The sequence below is a fragment of the Miscanthus floridulus genome, unplaced genomic scaffold (assembly GCF_019320115.1).
Source record: "Miscanthus floridulus cultivar M001 unplaced genomic scaffold, ASM1932011v1 fs_520_3, whole genome shotgun sequence".
In the NCBI taxonomy this organism is placed as follows: domain Eukaryota; kingdom Viridiplantae; phylum Streptophyta; class Magnoliopsida; order Poales; family Poaceae; genus Miscanthus; species Miscanthus floridulus.
The window spans coordinates 34863-56544 of record NW_027096874.1 but is presented as its reverse complement, the minus strand read 5'-3'; the positions used below and the strand labels follow the sequence as shown (position 1 = coordinate 56544).

The 21682-nt window shown below is 43.8% G+C and overlaps 1 protein-coding gene across 1 annotated transcript; it reads left to right on the top strand.

Annotated features, from left to right (window-relative positions):
* Positions 1-8188: 8188 nt before the first annotated feature.
* LOC136532086 (protein FAR1-RELATED SEQUENCE 1-like) lies at positions 8189-10499 on the top strand. The gene is made up of 7 exons (XM_066524701.1): positions 8189-8329; positions 8430-8511; positions 8616-8840; positions 8977-9027; positions 9198-9655; positions 9765-10043; positions 10143-10499. Exons 1-7 carry the CDS (start codon positions 8189-8191, stop codon positions 10497-10499), a joined length of 1593 nt encoding a protein of 530 aa, XP_066380798.1.
* The last annotated feature ends 11183 nt before the right edge of the window (positions 10500-21682 follow it).

The window sequence follows — 21682 nt, the reverse complement described above, 5'->3', positions numbered from 1 at the left end:
CAGATCAAAATCAAGGGAAAAGATACGACCAATGTGATTCAACAAAAGGTTGGAAGCCATTAAGATCTAAGGAAATATGACTAGGCCAGGACAAGGCAATAAAAAAAATCATGAGTTTCAATGACCACTAAGAATATAATACCTCCTCACTGCATTTGTTGAGAACATCACCATGTCCATTGGGAATTTGAGGTCACCTTGCAAAACAGAGGGTAGAAAGTAGTAGTGTACATTTGTTCCTACAATTCAGCTCTACTTGGAGTAGGAGCTTTGTGACCACAGACCTAAAATCCACCTGTATTGTAAATCCCTATGCGCGCACCAACTTTGCATAGAAATTTCAACGTGCATTGTAAAAGGAATATAAAAAAACTATGCTGAAAGAAAGGAAATGATATGATCGTTTTACCTTCATATTTGACAGTAAAAAAGGCATGCTCTTTTCATTGTTTGATTGATGAACCACTCATATAACCTGTAAAATTTATAAGATGTAGCTGAAATATACAATAGGAAGTTAAGACCACTCTGATAATCTGTAGCTGAAAGAAAAGTTTACTCACTGAACACTTTGACAGTCCCAATATGACATATCTTTTATCCTTTCTCTTGTGTTCATGAGTCACGGCCAAATATATATTGCCGAACCAAAATTCAGAGAACATGTAAGAACCTGAAACATATTTAGGAAACGGCAAGAGCACCAATTCTATAATTAAACTACGTACCAAAGAGGCAAACATTGGAAAGGTGTATACGTAAGAAACTTGAAATCTATCAAAGCCATAACAAGAGCATCAGTTTCTGTACTCGTCATTATGCACTTTATCTCTGCAATTTGAATCTCCTCTAAAAGCATGCAAAAAAAAATCTGTACACGGTTTTAGTAAATGCATCCTCATTAGATTAAATCACTAATCAAATAGAAGCAATGACCAGGTAAAAATTATTGCATTATTCTATTAGTATCCAGTCAAATATATATTGCTGAACAAAAATTTAGAGACATGCCTGGAGTTACAGGATTGAGTAGGAAGAGGAGAGCTAGAGACATGCCTGGAGTTGGAGCTGGTAGCAGTGGGATGAGAAGAGGCGATTGATCCACAGATGAGCTCATCTCCTCGGCGTCACCGCGGCACTCCACCTCCTGCTGGCAAGTGGCACCGGCGGCCTAGGTGTGCCACCGCTGAGGGGCCCTGTGTGCCACCGCCTAAAACCCTAACCCTAGCAAAGGCAAGGCAAAGAATTCAGTAAAGCCAAAACAAAAATTGAAAAACAAAAAAATCATGAACTGAGAAGGCTGCCGATTAGATCGAGACCGTGGAGAAGGCAGAGAAGTGCCGCTTGTGACAGGAAGAGGTGGCGCTGGCGATGGAGAGGGACGGCGTGTGTGCTGAAGCCCGGCAGCGCACATCGCGGGGAGGAGGTCGCGGTGGTGCACGTCCGGCGCGCCACGGTGAGGAGCGATCAAGGAGGGGAGGCAGCGGAGGGGAGGAGAGGGGAGACAACGGAGGGGAGGAGAGGAGAGGGAGGGAGAGAGAGAGGCTAGGGTTTCGTGGAGCATAGAAGCAGACGCTGACCCGCGCGAGAAAGCAGCAAGGGGTGGGAGGCACACCGGCGAGGCCCACTCACACGGCACCATGGGCGGAGACGGGCACCGCCAAGTCCCATAGCCGATGCCGCACCGTAGCCCGGGGGCGCTGTCGGTCGCCGCCGGTGCCTTGCGGCGTGAGCCAGCGGCGAGGGACCGGCCGACACAGAATGACGTGATGGGGGGGAGGAGGAGGTGGTGAAAGGCGGCCGCAGCCGCCACGCCCGCTCACGCCAGGCGCCGCCGCCGCCCTTTCCGTGTTGAGGGAGAGAGGGAGCAAAGAGGAGAGAGACTGAGAGAGAGAGGAGGGGGAGAATTTTCCTCAAGTTGGCCGCTATATATACAACATGTATTTGTAGGGGCGGCTGGTGATTCAGTCGGCCCTACAAATGGACACAGTAGGCCGCCCCTACAAATTGACGCATTTGTAGGGGCGGCTCATATTACCAGCTGCCCCTACTGTGGCATTTGTAGGGGTGGCTGCTGTGCTGGAGCCCGAGCACATCACTGTAAAGGTGGCTCCAATGCCAGCCGCCCCTAAAGAAAAAAGCCCCATTGTTACGAATTGTTTTTCACTTAGTGAGGTGAACATGCTACGATGCAAGTTCAACACCCTCATGTTCAAGGCAAGACCTTGGACGACTTCGACACCCTCAGGTTCAAGGATGGCAAGAGCTTGGATGAGTTCAACATCTGCATCAATGAAATTGCCAACTAGGTTAGTGTTCTCAGCAACAGCTACAATGAGTAGGATACCGTGCACAAGTTCCTACAGGCCAAACCGCCAAGGTGCTCTCAGATTGTAATGACAATCGAGACTCTCCATGATCTCAGCGAGGCCTCGATCTAGGAGTTGATTGGGCGGCTCAACAAGTTAACAGAGGAACATAATGATCTCTACGATGGAAAATTGTGTTGAAATATGTTTTCTACTAGGACAAGACCGCCCTCTGTATATTTGAGAGGATCACGGTCAATTGAGAAATCTATGTGCCTACATATGGCACTCGTTGCTCTAGGGTTTAGGGTTTACGTACCCTACATTTTAACCCTAAGCTTTTCCCTCCCCTTGTTGCCGAACACTTCTCTAGATGAGTTTTGCTATCATTTTAGATGGCTATACCAATCCTACAACACTCCTGCTGTGCTCCTCCGTTATTCTTCCTAGGAAGTGTTTGCGGGCTTTTCGGGTGAAGAACGAGTATCAACGGTCGGCTTTGTTATGTTGACCTCGCTCTAGTCGCATAATCAAGTCCAAGCTGGTATGTGACCGAAATTCCCATCAACAACTAAGTGGTTAAATCTCTCATGTTAGTTGTTTCTTTACGATAATGCTCTCGTGAGGACGTCTGAACGGAAGAACGTGGCTTCCCACTTGCTACTGTGCTGTCCGCTCGCTCCCATCCGCCCCCCTTCTAATCTAAAAAACTCTCTACCCAGGGGTGCTCGCCCAGCAGGTCGCCCAACAAGGGCGCTCGCGTGGTGTTCGCCAGGGGTGCTCACCCTAGCCAAGGTCGTGCAGTGCTTGCCACTCCACTGGGGCACCAGCGAGCTCTTTGCGCCGCGGTCGACTTCGCAACGACGCTGTACAACGACCAGCCTCCATTCGTCCAAGCAGCAAGGTGACATTACGCTGAAAGTGCATGTTGCAAGCTCGTGTTTCAAGTGTTTTAGATGTTTCATCTGGATGTTCCGAGTGTTTCACATGTTGCAATAGCTATACACGTATGTTGCAAGTGTATGTTCTAAAATGTTTCTTCTGTTTTTCAGAAGCATGTTGCAAGTGTATGTTTTAAATATTTCAACTATTTTAGACGTATGTTGTAAGTGTTTTAACTGAATGTTGCATATGTTGCAGTGGCTATACCCATATGTTGCAAGTGTTTGTTCCAAATGTTTCGTCTATTTTAGACGTATGTTGCAGCAAGTCCTCCATGTTTCAACTTTCAAGTGTTTCATGGGACGTGGGAAGCGAGCACAAGCGGTCCCCATGGAGTGGCGCGGGTGGGCGAGCAGTCGCGGGCGCGCAGCCTGGCGCGGGCGAGTAGCGAGGCAAGGAGCAGGGCGAGCAGGCGCAGCAGGCCAACAGCTGCTGTCCAGACATGTCCAGGTGTTAGCCACGCCATTTTTTATAGGGAGATCGATCTCATTATTTGCATACTTGCATGGCATCATCTGGAGCATGCAAAGGGGCGAAGTTTCATGATGGATAGGTTTCCTTGTAGGTTGTAGCCCAATTAGCTGCATACTTCTTTCATGCATGAGACGACAACGGGGCATCCGAGTGACGAGACTTGCACTACGTGCGTTGCCCTTCGGAGTCCATGCAGAATCTCCTCCATCCCAAACCTAGAGTCCAAATCCATGCACAATCTTTGTGTCCCAGTAGCGCGCCGGCGGATATCTAGGCTAGGTTGTTCAAGCTCCACCGGCGCACACGCCTATATAAGCCACGCGCAGCTAATGGGCTCTCTTCCATGTATCAATCTAATCATAGTTCTACCTTCCGATTCTTTCACCGGTGCCCTAGCAGCAGGCTCACCAACCCTCGTGATCGAACGATCTGGATCTGGTGGTGAGACGATGATGTCGAAAACGGAGGCCGTAGCCGCCGTGGTAGCCGTGGTGTGCTTGTCGGATGTGATATCCAATATCCTGGAGCGGGTACCGGATCAGGTGTCGCTCTTCCGCGCTGCTCCCTCGTCTGCAAGGAGTGGCGTGGCATCATGGTCGACCTAGCCTTCCTTCACCGACGCGGCACCTGGCCCAAGCAGGGCGGGCAGCAGTCATAGTCCTCCGCCTCACTCCTCGACATCTCTAGAGGCAACTCGAGACCACGGAAGACCTCCATGCTGTTCCCGTGCGCTAGGGTTCGTCCCGTCCCCGGGGTCGTCGGTCCTTGGGCCATAGTGCTGGTTCCTCAATGTCCTTCGTCCGCAACGACGGCGACAGTGTCATCGACGATGCCACCCCACTGGCGGCGCGCGATGTCCTCACTAGTACAAAAAATGATTTTTATAGGCGTCTCCCTTTTATAATAGAAGATGTTTTCTTAGCACGCCATCTCTAACCTTCATGGAAGGCATTGTAGCTATAAAACCGTTGCTAGAAATCAATTTTTAGCGCCGGTTTCATTAAGAAAACCGCATCTGAAAATACGATTTTCAAGGACGGTTGCTTATGTCAACTGTCTTTGAAAATGAGTGATCTTAGAGGTGGTTTTATTAAGTCCACTGTCCCTAAAAATCGATTTTCAAGGGTGGTTGACTAAGTCAACCATCCTTACCATAGAAATGTTTGTATTTTAGGGGTGGTTCTGTTAAGAAATCCGTCTCTGAAAATATGATTTTCAAGGATGGTTACTTATGTCAACCGTCTCTGAAAATGAATAATTTTTAAAGGCAGTTTTGTTAAGTCCCCCGTCCCTAAAAATCGATTTTCAAGGGCTATTGACTAAGTCAACCGTCCTTAAAAATACTTACAACACAAATAAATTCATATCTATTTTAAATGAAATCGGATGAAGACAAAGTTTATATCAAAATTGTAGAGCTTGACAGGATCTAAAACTTTGTAGTTGACAAATTTTTTGTTTGAGATCACTTAGGGTTCCAAATATATAAATTAAGTCTCACATTTTGAATTTCAATTTTTTGTATTTTTTAAATGACCCTGGATGGAGAAATGTCTTATATCAAAGTTGTAGTGCTCGAGGAGATCTCAAACTTTGTAGTTGAAAGTTTTCTTATTTAAGACTATTTATGAGTTAAAATATTGATTATAAGATTCCTACATATTAGTACAAATAGAAAGCACCGTAGAACTAGACATAAGTGACAGTGTAGTATGGTGGTAGGAGATGGAATGCGCGAGGAATAGGTGTTGTGGGTTCGAATCCCAGTTTCAAGTGTCAGCACTTATTCAAAACAAGTGAAAATAAATCTTGTGAGCTGTGGCAGGTTCTCAGCCCTTTGGGCTACATTAGAAATATTTTTTTCTTATTTTTATTAAAATCTAAATAATTTTTAAAAAATTCTGACAATTATTTTCAGAGACGGTTGACTCTAAAAATCAATTTTTAATGACGGTTGTCTTAAGTCACCGCCGCTGGAAATCAATTTTTAGAGGCGGTTTTAAAACCGCTTCTAAAAATCACTTATTTTACCATCGGTGGCATTGTAGCATTTTTTCAAATCGCCTCTAAAAACCTATTTTAACCTCCTCTAAAAATCTTATCTGTAAAGTGACTTCTCCTCATGCGTGTCTGGCGGCCACGCTCCATGGACAAGAACAGCGGCGGCGGCGGCGTGATGCGCCTGTGCGTGTGCAACCTGCTCACCAGCGGACGCAACCTCCTGCCCACGCTCGAAGTTGACGACGAGGGCGTCCGGGGGTACGCCCTCCTCATGGCCGCCGACCATGGCACTGTTGGCCCGCACGACGCCCGCCCCGCCGGTGGCTACAGCACCTTGTTCCAGGTGCTCCTCGTCGGCCGCGGCCATGCCGAGCAGCTGCAACTCCGTAGGTTCTCCGCGGCCATGTCGAGGGAAGGCTCGCTCTGCTCTGTCTGAAAGGCAACAACCGGGCTGGTGATGATGAAACAGCGAGATGACGGGGATCACTGGGACTCCAGTCATGTAGCCGAGGTTGACGTCGACGTGGAGCTAGGGTTTGGACACGAGTTGCTATCCCACGTGTGCATTGGGGAGAGGAGCGGCACCTCGCTCGTGCTCTACTGTTCAGACCCGGAGCGTGCCTATGTGCTCAACCTCCAGTCGTCTGCAGGGTTGGCAACCAAAGTGGATGGGTGGATTCGGTCCTTCAATTATATGCCAGCTGATGTGCCTTGTGAGATCAACTGGGCCATGTTCTTCGTCTCACGGCTTGGTGTCAAACTCTAGCTCCTAGCTTAATTTTCATGCAGTCTGAAATTTTCATGCTTGCTAATTACATTAAGTGGCTACGCCCGTGCACATTATTTGTAGGTCCTCCTGAAATTTAGAAAGGGTGTTTTTATTCTCTAGCTTACTATGAACTGCATTTCTAAATTAAACTATCAACTTCAGCCATACCTAGAGTGCTTATCATCTAGAATCCACAACTTTTTTTTTTTTGACAAAAATCAAGAATCCACAACTTGATTCATGAAATATATATACATGTGCTATTTACGACCTGCCCAGACCCCCTCAGCCCACAGAGAAGGCCGTCTCCTCCTGACGGCCAGCCCTTCCTCCCAGTCCAGGCGGCGCCTCAGCTAGAAGATCGAAACTTCGATGATAGACCGACGAGACTTCGAAGTTCATGTGTGGTTTGCGTCCTGCGAACCTCGCTTCGGGCTTCTCCGGCGAATCTGAGGCAGGAATGTCCAAGTTGCGTCGCTAGGCGCGAATATTTTGATGCCTCAGGGGTAATGTACCCATAAGTACTGACGGTCCTGATTTTATGACCACAACACAGATGCATGCCGCGTGTCATATACTTATCTACATTAGTATTTCATAAACCAAATAAGCATGGTGACGTGGCTATGCAGAAAACCTGTGTGGCGAGATCTGGGTGTGCGTTTCGAAATTTCAACTTTCGCAGCCCAATTCCCCCTTTCTGCCTTATATAAGCCTGCCCCCTGAAGACTATTGTGTTCAGTAGTCTTATTCAGAGCATTTGAAGGTTCCCATCCCTATTATCACGTCATCCATGAGCGACTCCAGTTTAGCGCAGATCGCAGTTGTGGCCGCCGGATCGCAATCTGTTACCCATTCATGTACCGGCCTGTTGCAACAACCGTCTCAGAGTCAGGGTCTCCATGATCTTCGATTGCCAGGTACTGAAGAAATTCAAGATGTCTGAACGTCGTATCTATTTAGTTAAATTTCAATCTTTTTACATCAGTTCATAACTCCCTGTCTCCCCCTCCCTTCTTTGACTCTGCTCACTGGGTTGTTATAGACTCTGCTCCCGCGGCGATCCATCCTCTGGAACGCGCCATTTTGCTTAAGAGGTACCCAACTCAAGCTTCAGCAATAGTTTCTGTGTTGATGTTGCTAGGGGGTTTAATCCTTGTCGTTTTGTCTATTTGATCTTCTGTGTTATAGTGTCATCCTAAGTTGTTTTTGGTTATTTTATACTCTAAACCCCTTTTCTGTTTCGGTGACAGTTTTTGCTAGTGATGTTTCGTCACATGTATACGTGTTTTCAGGCTTAAATCGTAGATCCATGATGATTATCTATGTTGCCTTTTTTTATCCCCTTTAAATGGTTGGTTTGCGTGGGACATGTCTTGTAGTAAGTTCAGTAGGCGTAGATATTTCAATTACAACACGAGGGATTGTAGGCTACTCCATCCCACCCAAATGTTTCATGTGTTCAACTACCATTCGGATTTGATAGCAAGAATCTCACCGCGGAATTATGTTATACTACTTTTAGCCGCTCTAAAATTACTTTGGGTCGGTATATAATCTGTTTAGTGGCAGGAAGAGAGGCAAGCATGGACCAGAATTGCGGATTGTACCCATGGTCGAAAGTTCTATTACCCGCGCTATTCGAACTTCCACCAGTCGCCCAGGCGAGCCTATCTTCTTACCTGCTGTTGGCATGGAGTTCAACTCTGCTAAAGAAGCAAAAGATTTCTACAGCCTCTATTCATGGGAAATTGGATTTGGAATTAGAAAACGTAGAAACAGAGTCAATGATAACAATTATACGACGAGGCAGGATTTTGTATGCTCATGTGAGGTAAATTGCATTATTGATGTCTCGAGCGTCTACAGTCAGTGTATTCTAATTATTATATAAGTTTTCCTGAATAGTTTTTTATTATTACTACTGTTTGCAGGGCATATGTCCCAACACCAGATCTGCAACTTGCAGGACTGGTTGTAAAGCCATGATTAGGCTTCATCGAACCTGTGATCACGGTTGGTGTATTTCTCGCTTTGAGAAGCAACACAACCATCCTTGCTCTGGCACATATGGGCAGAAGATGTTGTTCAAAAGCTTCGCGAAAATAACATCCCTATAGGGAGGGTTTCCAGCGTCCTAGGTGTACATGGGAATCAATTAACCGTGCCTATACGGAAAGAGGCGGTAAGATGTCTTTGTGCAAGAATTGCTGAGGATAATATAAGTGATGATATAGGAAAGACAATCAGCCTACTCGAGCAAATGAAATTGGCTGATGTTGGTATGCAAATCAGTTTCAAACTGGATGAAGATGGTAAGATTAAGTCGATGCTCTGGTGCACTGGTAAGAACAGAGCGGACTATGCTAAGTTTCGTGATGTAGTGACATTTGACACAACCTATCACACGAATTTGTATAACATGCCCTTTGGACTGTTCGTTGGTGTTAATAACCATTTTCATTCGATTGTTTTTGGTAGGGTATTGCCCACCACTGAGAAGGTTGAGGATTTTGAGTGGGCTTTCAGCAAGTTTGTAGAAATAATGGGTGGCAAAGAACCGCAGACTATCCTCACAGATTTTTTTTGATCTATTGTTTTATTTGTTTGATTTTTTATTTTTTATTTTTCATGTTATTCATTTGTATCACATGCTTATTTTTTCTGCTCCAATTATGATGTAGTTTTTTGTACATTTGCAGATCAGTGCCAAGCAATGGCTGCAGCCATAAAATCCACATTGAAGTCCAGTACTCATAGGTGGTGTCGATGGCATGTATTGAGGAAGACAAAGCAAAAGGTTGGCCCAATATACAGCAAGAACAGCAGCTTCAAGAAGGAATTCAATAAGCTTGTCACCGAAGAAATAATGGTTCTTAGGTTTGAAAGGAAGTGGAGGCAGCTTATGCACAAGTATAACCTTGAAAACAATCAGTTCATGAACAGAATATTCAAGCACAGGGCTAAATGGGCTAAGCCATACTTTATGGATATATTTTGTGCTGGCATGACTAGCACTCAAAGGTCCGAGAGCTCAAACCACATGTTTAAGCAATTCATTCAAAGGCCTGCACCGATGCATATGTTTGTTCGGAAGTTCAATGAGATCCAAATGGACCGGAATGATCAAGAAGAGAAGGAAGTCCACCTCACCAAACATGTCTGCAAACGATGGTCATCTTGAATATATCTTTTTCCAGCTGTTTTAGTCCACCATATAGTATAAATTGATTATTCAGATAACTTGTCATTCTTTTTTCAATCACCAGAAGTGTAGGAAGCATCGTGTTGGTGTGCCCATTGAGCGCCACACTGAACTAATCTACACTAGGAGAATTTATGAGAAGTTCTACAACGAACTGTATTATGCCGGTGGTTATGCTATTAATAGTAGGACTTCTGATGGCATATTTGAAGTAGCTCATTCTGCTCTAGATGGCAACCCTGACCAGGTTTTCTATAAAGTTTTGTATGATGGGGGTGACAAGATCACATGCCAGTGTGGTCTGTTTGAACATCTGGGTCTGTTGTGTCGGCATTCTCTTAAGGTAGGACCCAGAGTTCTACGCGTGGTAGAATTTTTAGTTGTCTTTGCCTTTATATTAGAATAATTTTCATATTTGTTGCTTTGTTTACTTTATCTTCAGGTACTTGTACACTTGGACGTCAAAGAGATACCCAAGAACAATATTATGCCCCGTTGGATGAAGAATTGGTCTGGAAGTGATGCCCATACTGATGGCAAGTCTAGTTTTGAACTACTTCGTGGATCCAATGACGCTCTTGAGAAAAGGGCCCTGGTGAATCGAGTGCTCGCGGTTGCCTATGGACCAGAAGCCATTAGCGAAGATGTTTTTGTCCAGGCGATGGGAGTAATGGATTTAGTTGGGGTACACCATCCAACCCGAAATCCTTCCATTGATCCACGTTCTCATGATTCACGTGTCAATGTTGAAACTGCGCGGTCATCTTCCTCCATTGCTCCTTCACACGTCCACTGGTAGAGAACCGAGCTTTACTCCCGGTGGGGAACCCCCTCTAGTCCCGGTTCCCCACCCGGGAGCAAGCATCCGGGACTAAAGGGGGGGTCCTTTAGTCCCGGGTCAGGAACCGGGACTAAAGGAGGACCTTTAGTCCCGGTGGGTAACACCAACCGGGACTAAAGGTGCCTCCTGACATGCCACGATGGCCGGCACCTTTAGTCCCGGTTGGTAATACGAACCGGGACTAAAGGTTTTTTTCTTTTTTCTTTTCTTTTCATTTTTTTGTTTTCTTTTCAAAATAGGTTTTCGAAGTCGTATTGTACGCTGCTAATTATACATTTATACGCGCATATAGTATGTTTCAGTTCAAGCACAATGAACGTATTAAATCACACAATTCAAGCATAGAAATATATATATATATATATATATATATATATATATATATATATATATATATATATATATATATATATATATATATATATATGCATGCATCATATATATATTTACATGCATGCATGCATATGTGTATTTTACATTATATTATTTCATGTGCATATATTACAAAAGATTGCATTATAGTTGTTGTGACATAACAAGTTTCTTCTCATCCTCTAGCTTGGCTTCAATGGCAGTGTTGGGTCGAAGTAGAACTCGCCCTTGGAATCGATGACCTGCTCATTAAAAAATCCGGCTATAGACTCTTGAATTGCTTTGATTTGGTCTTGCCGTATGACCTTTTCCTCCAACCATCGAGTCTACAGGTTTGAATTAAAGGAAAATAAATTAATATATGTACATATATATATATAAAGACATAGTAACACAATCAATAATAATAATTAAATGAATATATAGTATATTTTTAACGTACTTTGAGTCTCTCTGTAGGAGTTTTTTGGGAGAGCACCTTGATAAACTTGCAAACATAGTAACCACAGTAGTTGTTCCCCTGTTCCTGCCTCAGACACCACTTTACGAGAAAAAGATTTGTCATCCAATCTGGTGATCCGGTGAAAGCTATATGTTTAATTAATAAAGATGATGCGATTCAGGGGACTTACTTTCAATGGGATTACATTCAGTGGCGCTTTGCATTTTTTCATGTGTTGCTTCTCAATAAAGGTTTTCCAAACACTACCCAATAAAAAATTTGCCACGTCATCAGATATAGTTAATCATCATGTTTGTGTGTATATATAGTTGCTAGAGATCCCGAAATTACCTCTGGATAATATCTATCATATCTTGGTAGTCTTGTTGTGGTTTTCTCATCGAGTCATAGATTATCAAGTGACTTTTCACCAGATCGATGTCCATCAATATCCAGTGATTGCTGCATGTGTTTATAGGATATAACGCATAACACTCATTAATTAACTAGAATCAACATATGAGCCATTAAGGCTATGATCGACATGATTAACACTCACTTGAAGTTATAGGGAAAGAGTATATCCTTCTTGTGGCGTTGGTTCACTAAGAAGTTCATGAGGTTACTCTCTGACTCAGACTTCCAATTAGTCATTGGAGTAATTGGGTCTTTGAATACTATATGGGGATCAACAAAACCAATTTCATTGCAGCCTTCCTTTCTGAGCTCTGTCATTGTAAATCTGCATATATATAGTACTTGTTAGGATAATTTATATGCATATACACACATATGATGAGTTTAATAATAGATCGAAAGAATTATTACTTACAGGCAATAGCAGCTAATGATAACTTTGTCCAGAGAGGTCAGGTGGCATAGTTGATGAAATTCTGCAAAGTCAACATACATAACATCATCGCCACGGAACTAATGTTCGTCTCTAATTCTGACACCAACGCAGAAGTCTCCACTGGTAGACGCCTGCATGTACCACTTGTTTAGCAGGTACATTTGCGTCCCCAGATCAGATAAGGCTTGAGGGTTGTATAGACTCTGGCCTAGTACAAATTTTTTCTTCCAAATATCAACCTCCGCCGCACTCTCAATGTTTCCATCACCAAACATCTGGTAAAGGTCGAGACCAGTCTCATCAAGAAATTCACCAAGGTGATCCAAATCGACATCCGGAGGTATGTTTGCCTGATGCATTAATCCTAAATTCGAACCATATTCATTACCAACAACTAGCGGGGGGATTGATTGGTGCGCTTGTTGTCCGAGTTGGGCAACTCCTTTCCCTGCCCGCTTCTTTTTCTGTGCCGCCTCAATTGACTTGGTGAGAGTGCGGTCATAGTCTGATAACGTTGATTTAGACGGCTTACGAGATTCCCGCTGTTGATGCTGGTAAGAAGTCACCTTTTTTCTTAAAATATCCGGAGCTACGAAGAAGTACGGTTTCTCTGGGTTTCTCCTTGCTTCTTGATTCATTTTAAGTTTGTCATAGAATCTAGACATGTCTTTTTTATATGCATCAGTTCCTTCTTCCTTCTCTTCAGATATTATTTTGGGAATAGCCCTTGGTTTCACGGTGGCTTTCTTTGCAGGTGGGGACTGGTTCTTCGTTTGAGGGGCTGGCCTCTTGCTAGGCTTCTTGGTAGGCGGGGGCGGGGGAGGCGTTGGAGACCTCCTTGGAGGTGTTGGCAGCGGCGTTGGAGACCTCCTTGGAGGTGTTGGCAGCGGCGTTGGAGACCTCCTTGGAGGTGGCGGCTGCGGCGTTGGAGACCTCCTTGGAGAGGGTGTGGATGCAGCCTCGTCTTCCAACACAATGTCATCGTACAGAGCACTATGATGATCTGGCGATTGAACAATTGGATTTAGGTTGGGGGAGGATCTGCTACAAAAAAAGGAATGACATATTATTATGAGCAGATTGTTAATTATTTAAGCCAATACAAATTAATGATGTAGTGTTTTCATCCGCATGTACCTATGGTGAGGTAGTTCAGAAGGAGGTGGAGCCGACATCCCTGGAATGATGATGTAGCGCTTGCGCCATAGAATGAATGTCTTCTCCGCTTCTCCTAGAGTCTTCTCGCCATCACCTCCAGGAATGTCAAGAGGCAAATCACTAAAACCTTTTTCAGCTTTATCTACCGAGATGGTGGCATATCCTTCTTGGATTATATTCCCATGAATCCTTGGTGTCTTGGTTCGGTCGATAGGATTAACAAGACCGATAGCCACCTTGATTGTGGAATTCTCCTTCGGAATGTGTAGCTCACACGTTGTACAAGGTTCAGTGACGTCATCCACAGGGAAGCGCAGTCCTGTGTCCCCTTGATTTGGTATCTCCGTGGAAGCGCAGCTGCTTTTCAACTGAACAGATTGGCTAATGTTGATTCCTGGCTCTGATGCCTGCTTGCTTGCACTCACTGCTATTTGCACTTGCCTTTTGATTTCCTCCTGCATTCTCGCTTCAAGGTTTTTTTCCCGCTCCTGTGCTTCACGCACCGCTTCCTCCAACCTCTGGAGCCGGTGTGCCTCTTCTTCCTTCTTTCTCTGGCGACTTCTGTAGGAAGGTCTGTCCTGAGGGAATCCATGCTCCCACGAGACACTTCCTTTGCCTCTAGTTCGGCCACCATGTTCAATAGTCCCGATGGCGTATGTCAGCTCATCCTTCTCTCTGTTGGGCCTGAACGCACCACTAGCAGTAGCTCTCTGAGCATAAAACAATCTTTCTGCTGCTTCTTGCAGTCTTGCGCCATAAACGCACTTCCCTGTCTCCTGGTCTAGTGTTCCCCCATGAGCGAAAAACCAATTCTTTGCACGTTCTCCCCACTCGAGTGATTCTGGTCTGATACCCTTGGCAAGAAGGTCTGCTTCCATTTTGTTCCACTTCTTAATGGCAGTCGGGTAGCCACCTGATCCCAAGGTATGGTGGTATGTCTTCTGTTGGGCATTACGTTGGTTCTTTATCACCCGACTCACACCCTCTTCTGAAGTCTTGTACTGTACAAACTCATCCCAATAGGGCCTCTGCTTTGAGATCGGGCCTGGGACAGTAAAATCTGGTGCTATGTTCTTCTTGACATACGTCATGTATAGGTGTTTCTTCCAAGTCTGAAACTGGGTGGCCATCTTCTTCATTGCCCAATCCCTAACTCGCTCCTTCAATTCATCACCATCTATTATATCATCATAATCATCTGTTTGGAGCGTGAAATGTACCAAGACATCATTCCAAATTAACGCCTTGTCACGATCGGAGACAAAACTGATATGAGGAGCATTGGTCTTCTTCTTCCATTCACGGGTACTAATCGGGAGCCGGTCCCGTACAAGGTAACCACAGTGGTGCACAAATTTCATTTTATTCGGCCCCCCCGGTTCTCCTGTATCCACATTGAACTCCGAGATGATGAAGCGACCCTCCAATGGCTTTTTGGGACCTCGAACATTTTTACTCTTCGTTGTAGTTGTTGATGTCGATCCAGAGGGCTACAAAACATAAACATTATTTTTAATGTCATGAGCACACATAAGACATATGATAATATATATATATATATAGCTAATAATAAAAAATATATACTTGGCCAATATGTTGTTGCTCATTTTGTTCAAGAGCTAAGTACTGACTCCCGTCATCTACATCCTCTTGCACGTTATTTTTAGCACCATCATTGCCGGCAACTTGAGTGCCAGTGTTGATCAAATTCATCATCAACTCCTCCTCATCCATATTTCTCGGGTCGGCCATCTAGCTTCAAAAAACAAAACCAATATATAGTACGTCAAATCTTTGCTTATTACATGCGTAAAATCTACAAACAATATGCATTATTAAATCTTGCCCCTCGATCACGGACGCAATTCGCCACACTAGGACGAACTACGTCGGTACTAGGGCGAATTAGGGCACGAGAAAGGGCGGTGTGACAAGAGTGGCGGTGCTCCACTCCGCCGTATATATGTCTGTACACATGGGTGAACGAGGGCGGCGGTGCTCCGCCGTATACATAGAAACGCATGGACGAAATGCATATGAATACAAATGACGTATATATACGTGTCGGCGCGGTGGCCGGTGTGCTGACGACGATGACGTGAGGCGGGCCGGCGTGCTGACGACGACGACGACGTGAGGCGGGCCGGGGCGGTGTCGGTGCGTGATGTTGTGATCCTATGTACCATGTGATCAACCATGTAGTCATTCATCATATGAGAAAATTCTATGTTAATAATATAAGTATAAGTCATTATGAAATGTAAGTATATGTGTCTTATTGCTCATATAACCATTACTATTTCCGAAATGATAAGAATTTATTTTCTTCTTCTACAGGCGATCTCTGATGCTATGATATAAAGTTTGAAGATAGTCTTCCCGGAAAAAAATATGTAATGCTCATATTACTTTAGCAACATTAATATATTATATCTGTATATTCAAAGTTCACAAATGAAGAAACATGTGATATTTTTGATAAACTAAAAAACGCTTAGTTTATAAACTGGGTATCAAAATTGAGTTCCTATTTGACCATTATATATCCTACAACAAATCCTTCAAAAAAAAAGACCCTACATGAATATATTTGGATAAAATTTCGTTAACAAACATTGATCTATGAAGATAGAAAAAATTCTTCTATTGAAACTGCATCTTGAAATAATGGCATATCATATAGTGATGAATATATGGCGGTTGATGGGCTGGATCATTAGTGGATGGTTCGTAGCGTTGTTTCCAAATAATATATAGCGTGTTTATTATACAAGCCATGGATTTACATCGATCTAATTAATTTCTAAAGTAATTTCATTGGTGATCCTTAATTATACTTGTCATTTAGAGTTCCAAATATTCAAAACTTGCCTTAAGATATGTTTTTATTTAAAATCATTTAGAGTTCCAAATATTCATTTTTAGTTTCTAGATTTTGTGATTCAAAATTTGGAATTTTCAATCGACCTCGACCGTTGACACATGGCTTACACCAAAGTTGTAGTTTTCGACGTGATCTATAACTCGGCAGTGGAGGGCTCGGACGAATGTACAAAGAGATCGACGAATATATCACCTCGAAGCTCGGCAGTGTACGTACTGGAGGGCCTCGGGCCGGCGCGGTGGGGCAACGCGCGGTGGAGGGCCTCGGGCGCGGAGGAGGGCGCGGTGGAGGGCCACGGGCAAGCGCGGAGGAGGGGCACGGGCGCGCGCGGTGGAGGCCGCACGAGGAAGAAGACGGCGGCGCCGGTGTCACGGAAGGCGAACGGACGCGGCGCGAGGAAGAAGAGGGCGGCGGTGTTCGACGAGGAAGAAGACGAGCAGATCGATCTGCCAGGCGCTGGAGGTTATATAGCAGAGGAGAATTACTCCCGGTGCCAGCCACCAACCGGGAGTAAAAACCCTTTACTCCCGGTGCGTATTACCAACCGGGAGTAAAGGTGCCTTTACTCCCAGTGCGTGTTACCAACCGGGAGTAAAGGTATACCTTTACTCCCGGTTGGTAACACGCACCGGGAGTAAAGGCTTTTTTTTGGCGGGCCACGAAACTGCAGCCCACCTTTACTCCCGGGTGGGCTTCCCACCCGGGAGTAAAGGTGGCCTGCAGTTTCGTTTCCCGCCTGTTTTAAGCAATAGTCTTGTTAAATACAATATAAATGCAATAGTTTTTATTAAATACATAGTAAATTAAATAAAAGGCATAAAATTATTTTGTTAAAAATATGAATTTTATTTTTGTTTATTGCACATAGGAAAAATCGATAACCTAACTTTTTTTATTTTTTGTTAGAATTATAAAACATAATGTAACTAATATTTATTATTTCGTTAATGCAAAAATGTAGTATTTAATTAAAATTATTAAAATTATTGGTTTTGGACAGGAAATTTGTTTTCACATCATTTTAACGTTAATATTTTAATTTTTCATCACTCAGTATCCTAATTTACCTTTTTGAGAGAGAAATCCCACCAAATCAAACATTGATTTAATTTGAAACATGACATAATAAACATCTGAATTCACAATTATTACATAATATCTCAAACACACACTATATTAAATCACTATATCATCAAGTGGGCACAGCAGTGAACTTCTTCTTTACGTATGTCCCTTGGTTATGATCGCTTCGTAACCATGGAGTGTCCTCATCATTTACCAAGATGCTAGGGTCTTTGTTCACTTTGAAGGGCGGAATTCGGTCATCCTTTTCATATTCTTCTGACATGTCCGACTTGTCCTCAATTCCCACGATGACTCTTTTCCCTGAAAGAACTATGTGGCGCTTTGGCTCTTTGGTTGAGTCATTATCGTTTTTCCCTCTTTTTGGTTTGGTAGACATATCATTGACATAGAACACCTGATTCACATCCTTGGCAAGGACGAATGGTTCGTCTTTGTACCCAATATTACTAAGGTCTACTGTTGTCATTCCATACTCGTTGTCTACTGTTACTCCGCCTCCGGTCACCTTGACCCATTGGCACTTGAACAATGGGATCTTCAAAGTAGGTGCATATTCTAGTTCCCATATTTCATCTATGCGTCCATAATATGTCTGCTTATTCCCATTCGGGTCTGTGGCATCTATGCGGACACCACTGTTTTGGTTGGTACTCCTTTTATCTTGGGCTACTGTGTAGAATATGTTCCCATTTATCTCGTACCCTTTGTATGTGACGATATGCCATGATGGTTGCATAGCCAATAAATACAGTTGCTCATGGATGCTCTCATCACCTTGACATTTTTTTCGCAACCAACCGCCGAAAGTTTTCATGTGCTTATGCGTAATCCAAGCTTCAGTCTTCCCTGGAAACTCGGATCGTAAGAGATCCTTGTGTGTCTCAATATACGGATCTACCAAAGAGGAGTTCTGTAGAACTGTGTAGTGCGCTTTATTGAAATAATCATCATCCGTACCAATATATGTTTTCCTCCCTAGTGTCCCCTTTCCGCTTAGTCTCCCCTCATGTCTCGATTCAGGAACACCAATCGAGTCAAGGTCGGGAATAAAGTCAACACAGAACTCAATGACCTCTTCTGTTCCATAGCCCTTGGCGATGCTTCCTTCTGGGCGAGCACGGTTGTGAACATATTTCTTTAGGACTCCCATGAATCTCTCTAAGGGGAACATGTTGTGTAGGAACACAGGACCGAGAGTGAAAATCTCCTTGACTAGGTGAACTAGGAGGTGTGTCATAATATCAAAGAAGGAAGGAGGGAACACTAACTCAAAGCTGACGAGACATTGAACCACATCATTCTGTAGTTTAGCTAGATCAGTTGGATCAATTGCCTTCTGAGAAATTGCATTGAGGAATGCACATAGCTTTACGGTGGCTAGACGTACATTTGGAGGTAGAATTCCTCTTAATGCAACTGGAAGTAATTGCGTCATGAGAACGTGACAGTCATGGGACTTTAAGTTACAGAATTTCTTCTCTGTCACATTTATAATACCCTTTATATTCGAGGAGAATCCAGATGGTACCTTGATGTTGTTTAAGCATTCAAACATGATTTCCTTCTCCTCTTTGCTTAGAGTGTAGCTAGCAGGACGTAAGTAATGGCGTCCATCATCTGTCTTCTCTGGATGCAGGTTGTCTCTTTCTCTCAAACAACGCAGGTCCTGTCGTGCTTCAAATGTGTCCTTAGGCTTTCCATACACACCCATAAAGCCTAGCAGGTTCACACAAAGATTCTTCGTCAGGTGCATCACGTCGATCGAGCTACGGACCTCCAGGACTTGCCAATAGGGTAGGTCCCAAAATATGGACTTTTTCTTCCACATGGGTGCGTGACCGTTAGCGTCTTTCGGAATAGGTTGGCTTCCATGTCCTTTTCCAAAGACGACTTTCACATCATTGACCATATCGAGTACATCCTCACCGGTTCGGTTGCGAGGCTTGGTTAGGTGGTCTGCTTTCCCTTTAAAATGCTTACCTTTCTTTCTTACGGGGTGATTTGCAGGAAAAAATCGACGATGGCCAAGGTACACGACCTTTCGACATTTTTTCAAGAATACACCTCTAATATCACCGAAGCAGTGTGTGCATGCATTATATCCCTTGTTTGACTGTCCTGAAAGATTACTTAGAGCAGGCCAATCATTGATTGTTACGAACAACAATGCTCACAGATCAAAGTGTTCCTGTTTGTACTCATCCCACACACGTACACCTTCTTTATTCCACAAAATGAGAAGTTCATCAATAAGTGGTCTCAGGTACACATCGATGTCATTGCCAGGTTGCTTCGGGCCTTGGATGAGCATAGGCATCATAATGAACTTCCGCTTCATGCATAACCAAGGAGGAATGTTGTAGATACTTAGAGTAACAGGCCAAGTGCTATGACTACTGTTCTGCTCTCCAAAAGGATTGATACCATCTGTACTTAAAGCAAACCTTAAGTTTCTTGCGTCATTTGCAAACTCCGGGAATTCTCTATCGATTGCTCTCCACTGGGACCCATCAGCAGGGTGTCTCAACATATTGTCTACCTTACGGTCTTCTTTGTGCCATCATAACAATTTTGCATGTTCTTTGTTTCTGAACAGACGTTTCAAGCGTGGTATTATAGGAGCATACCACATAACCTTGGCAGGGATTTTCTTACATGGACGTTCGCCCTCAACATCACCAGGGTCATCTCGCCTGATCTTATACCGCGACGCATGGCATACCGGGCATGCATCCAATTTCTCGTACTCTTTGCCACGGTATAGGATGCAGTCATTAGGACATGCATGTATCTTCTCTATTTCTAGCCCCATAGGATAGACAACTTGTTTTGCTTCGTAGGTAGTGGCGGGCAATTCATTGTACTTCGGAAGCATCTTCTTTTGGATTTTTAGTAACTCTCCAAATCCCTTGTCAGATACACCATTCTTTGCCTTCCATTGCAGCAATTCTAGTGTGGTTCCCAACTTTTTTTGCCCTGCATCACAAGTTGGGCACAACAATTTCTTGTGATCTTCTAGCATCCGCTCGAACTTGATCTTCTCCTTTTCACTTTCACATTCTCTTTGTGCATCACGAATGACCTGACAAAGATCATCAGCCGGCTCATCTTCTGCGGCTACCTCTTCTTCAGCTTCTCCCATTGCAGTATCATTGAAGCACGCACCATCAGGAATAATATCATTGTCATCCCATTGTTCTTCTTCATCTTCTTCCATTACAACACCGGTTTCTCCGTGCTTTGTCCAACAAATATAGTTTGGCATGAAACCCGACTTGAACAAGTGTGAATGAAGAGTCCTTGAGCAAGGATATTCCACCGTATTCTTACATATGGCACATGGGCAGCACATGAAACCGTCGCGTTTGTTTGTCTCGGCCGCACGTAATAAAGAATGCACGCCGTCAATGAACTCTTGTGAGCGGCGATCAGCATTATACATCCAATGACGGCTCATCTGCATTACATGACATAAATATCATATTAAAACCTAGATCATAATTAATTATTTATACAACATGCGTGCCACCACAAAAGATACAAATTTATGAAAGCATCGCTACAATGTAGACAATCCCAACTACCACTAAAAGAACTAAAGCTAAAATACATTTCAGGAGCACAAGGATTTCGCGACCAATCTCAACTAAAACAGACAGATCCCCCGATTGTGCAACATCTTTGGGCTTCTTCGGCTGGATCACTGCCTCATTAGCCGCCGTATCTGCCTGTTGTGCAAGATATTTTTGCACGAGTTCAACATACTCTTCCTCCCAGTAGAAGCCTGAACATCATCCACTGCCATCCCACTGAAATTAAAACAAAAAACTAGAACTTTAATCACACCCATCATGAAAATAGGTATAAACTAACCATAATCATTAAATACGATAAAATAACTCACATTGCGATCCGGACACTTGTAGAAGATACGATCCTTGTTGGGACCCTTCTTCTTCACTCGGTACTCCATCACAATCTTCATCTCATCACGACACTTGCCGCATGGAATGAGAGGAAGGCCCGGCCTAAGTCGCTTTGGAAACCCATGAGAGGCCGAGGACCCGGAAGCAGTTGCCATCTACTCTCTATACTCATTTTTTAATACACTATAAATTTCTTCTTTTATAAACAAATAAAATTAACAAACTATAAAATTATCTAGATCTCTAAACAATGATATTTTTAATGGTCATTGTGTTCTCGTCTTTTACTGCGGCAGGTAAGTAATTCATATGATATTTCCGCAAATTAACAGAAGAATGGGAATGTACACACATAACAGACTACTACGACGATATCGGGACGTGTGAATAAATAACCATCCGTACTAGTTGACCTTGCTT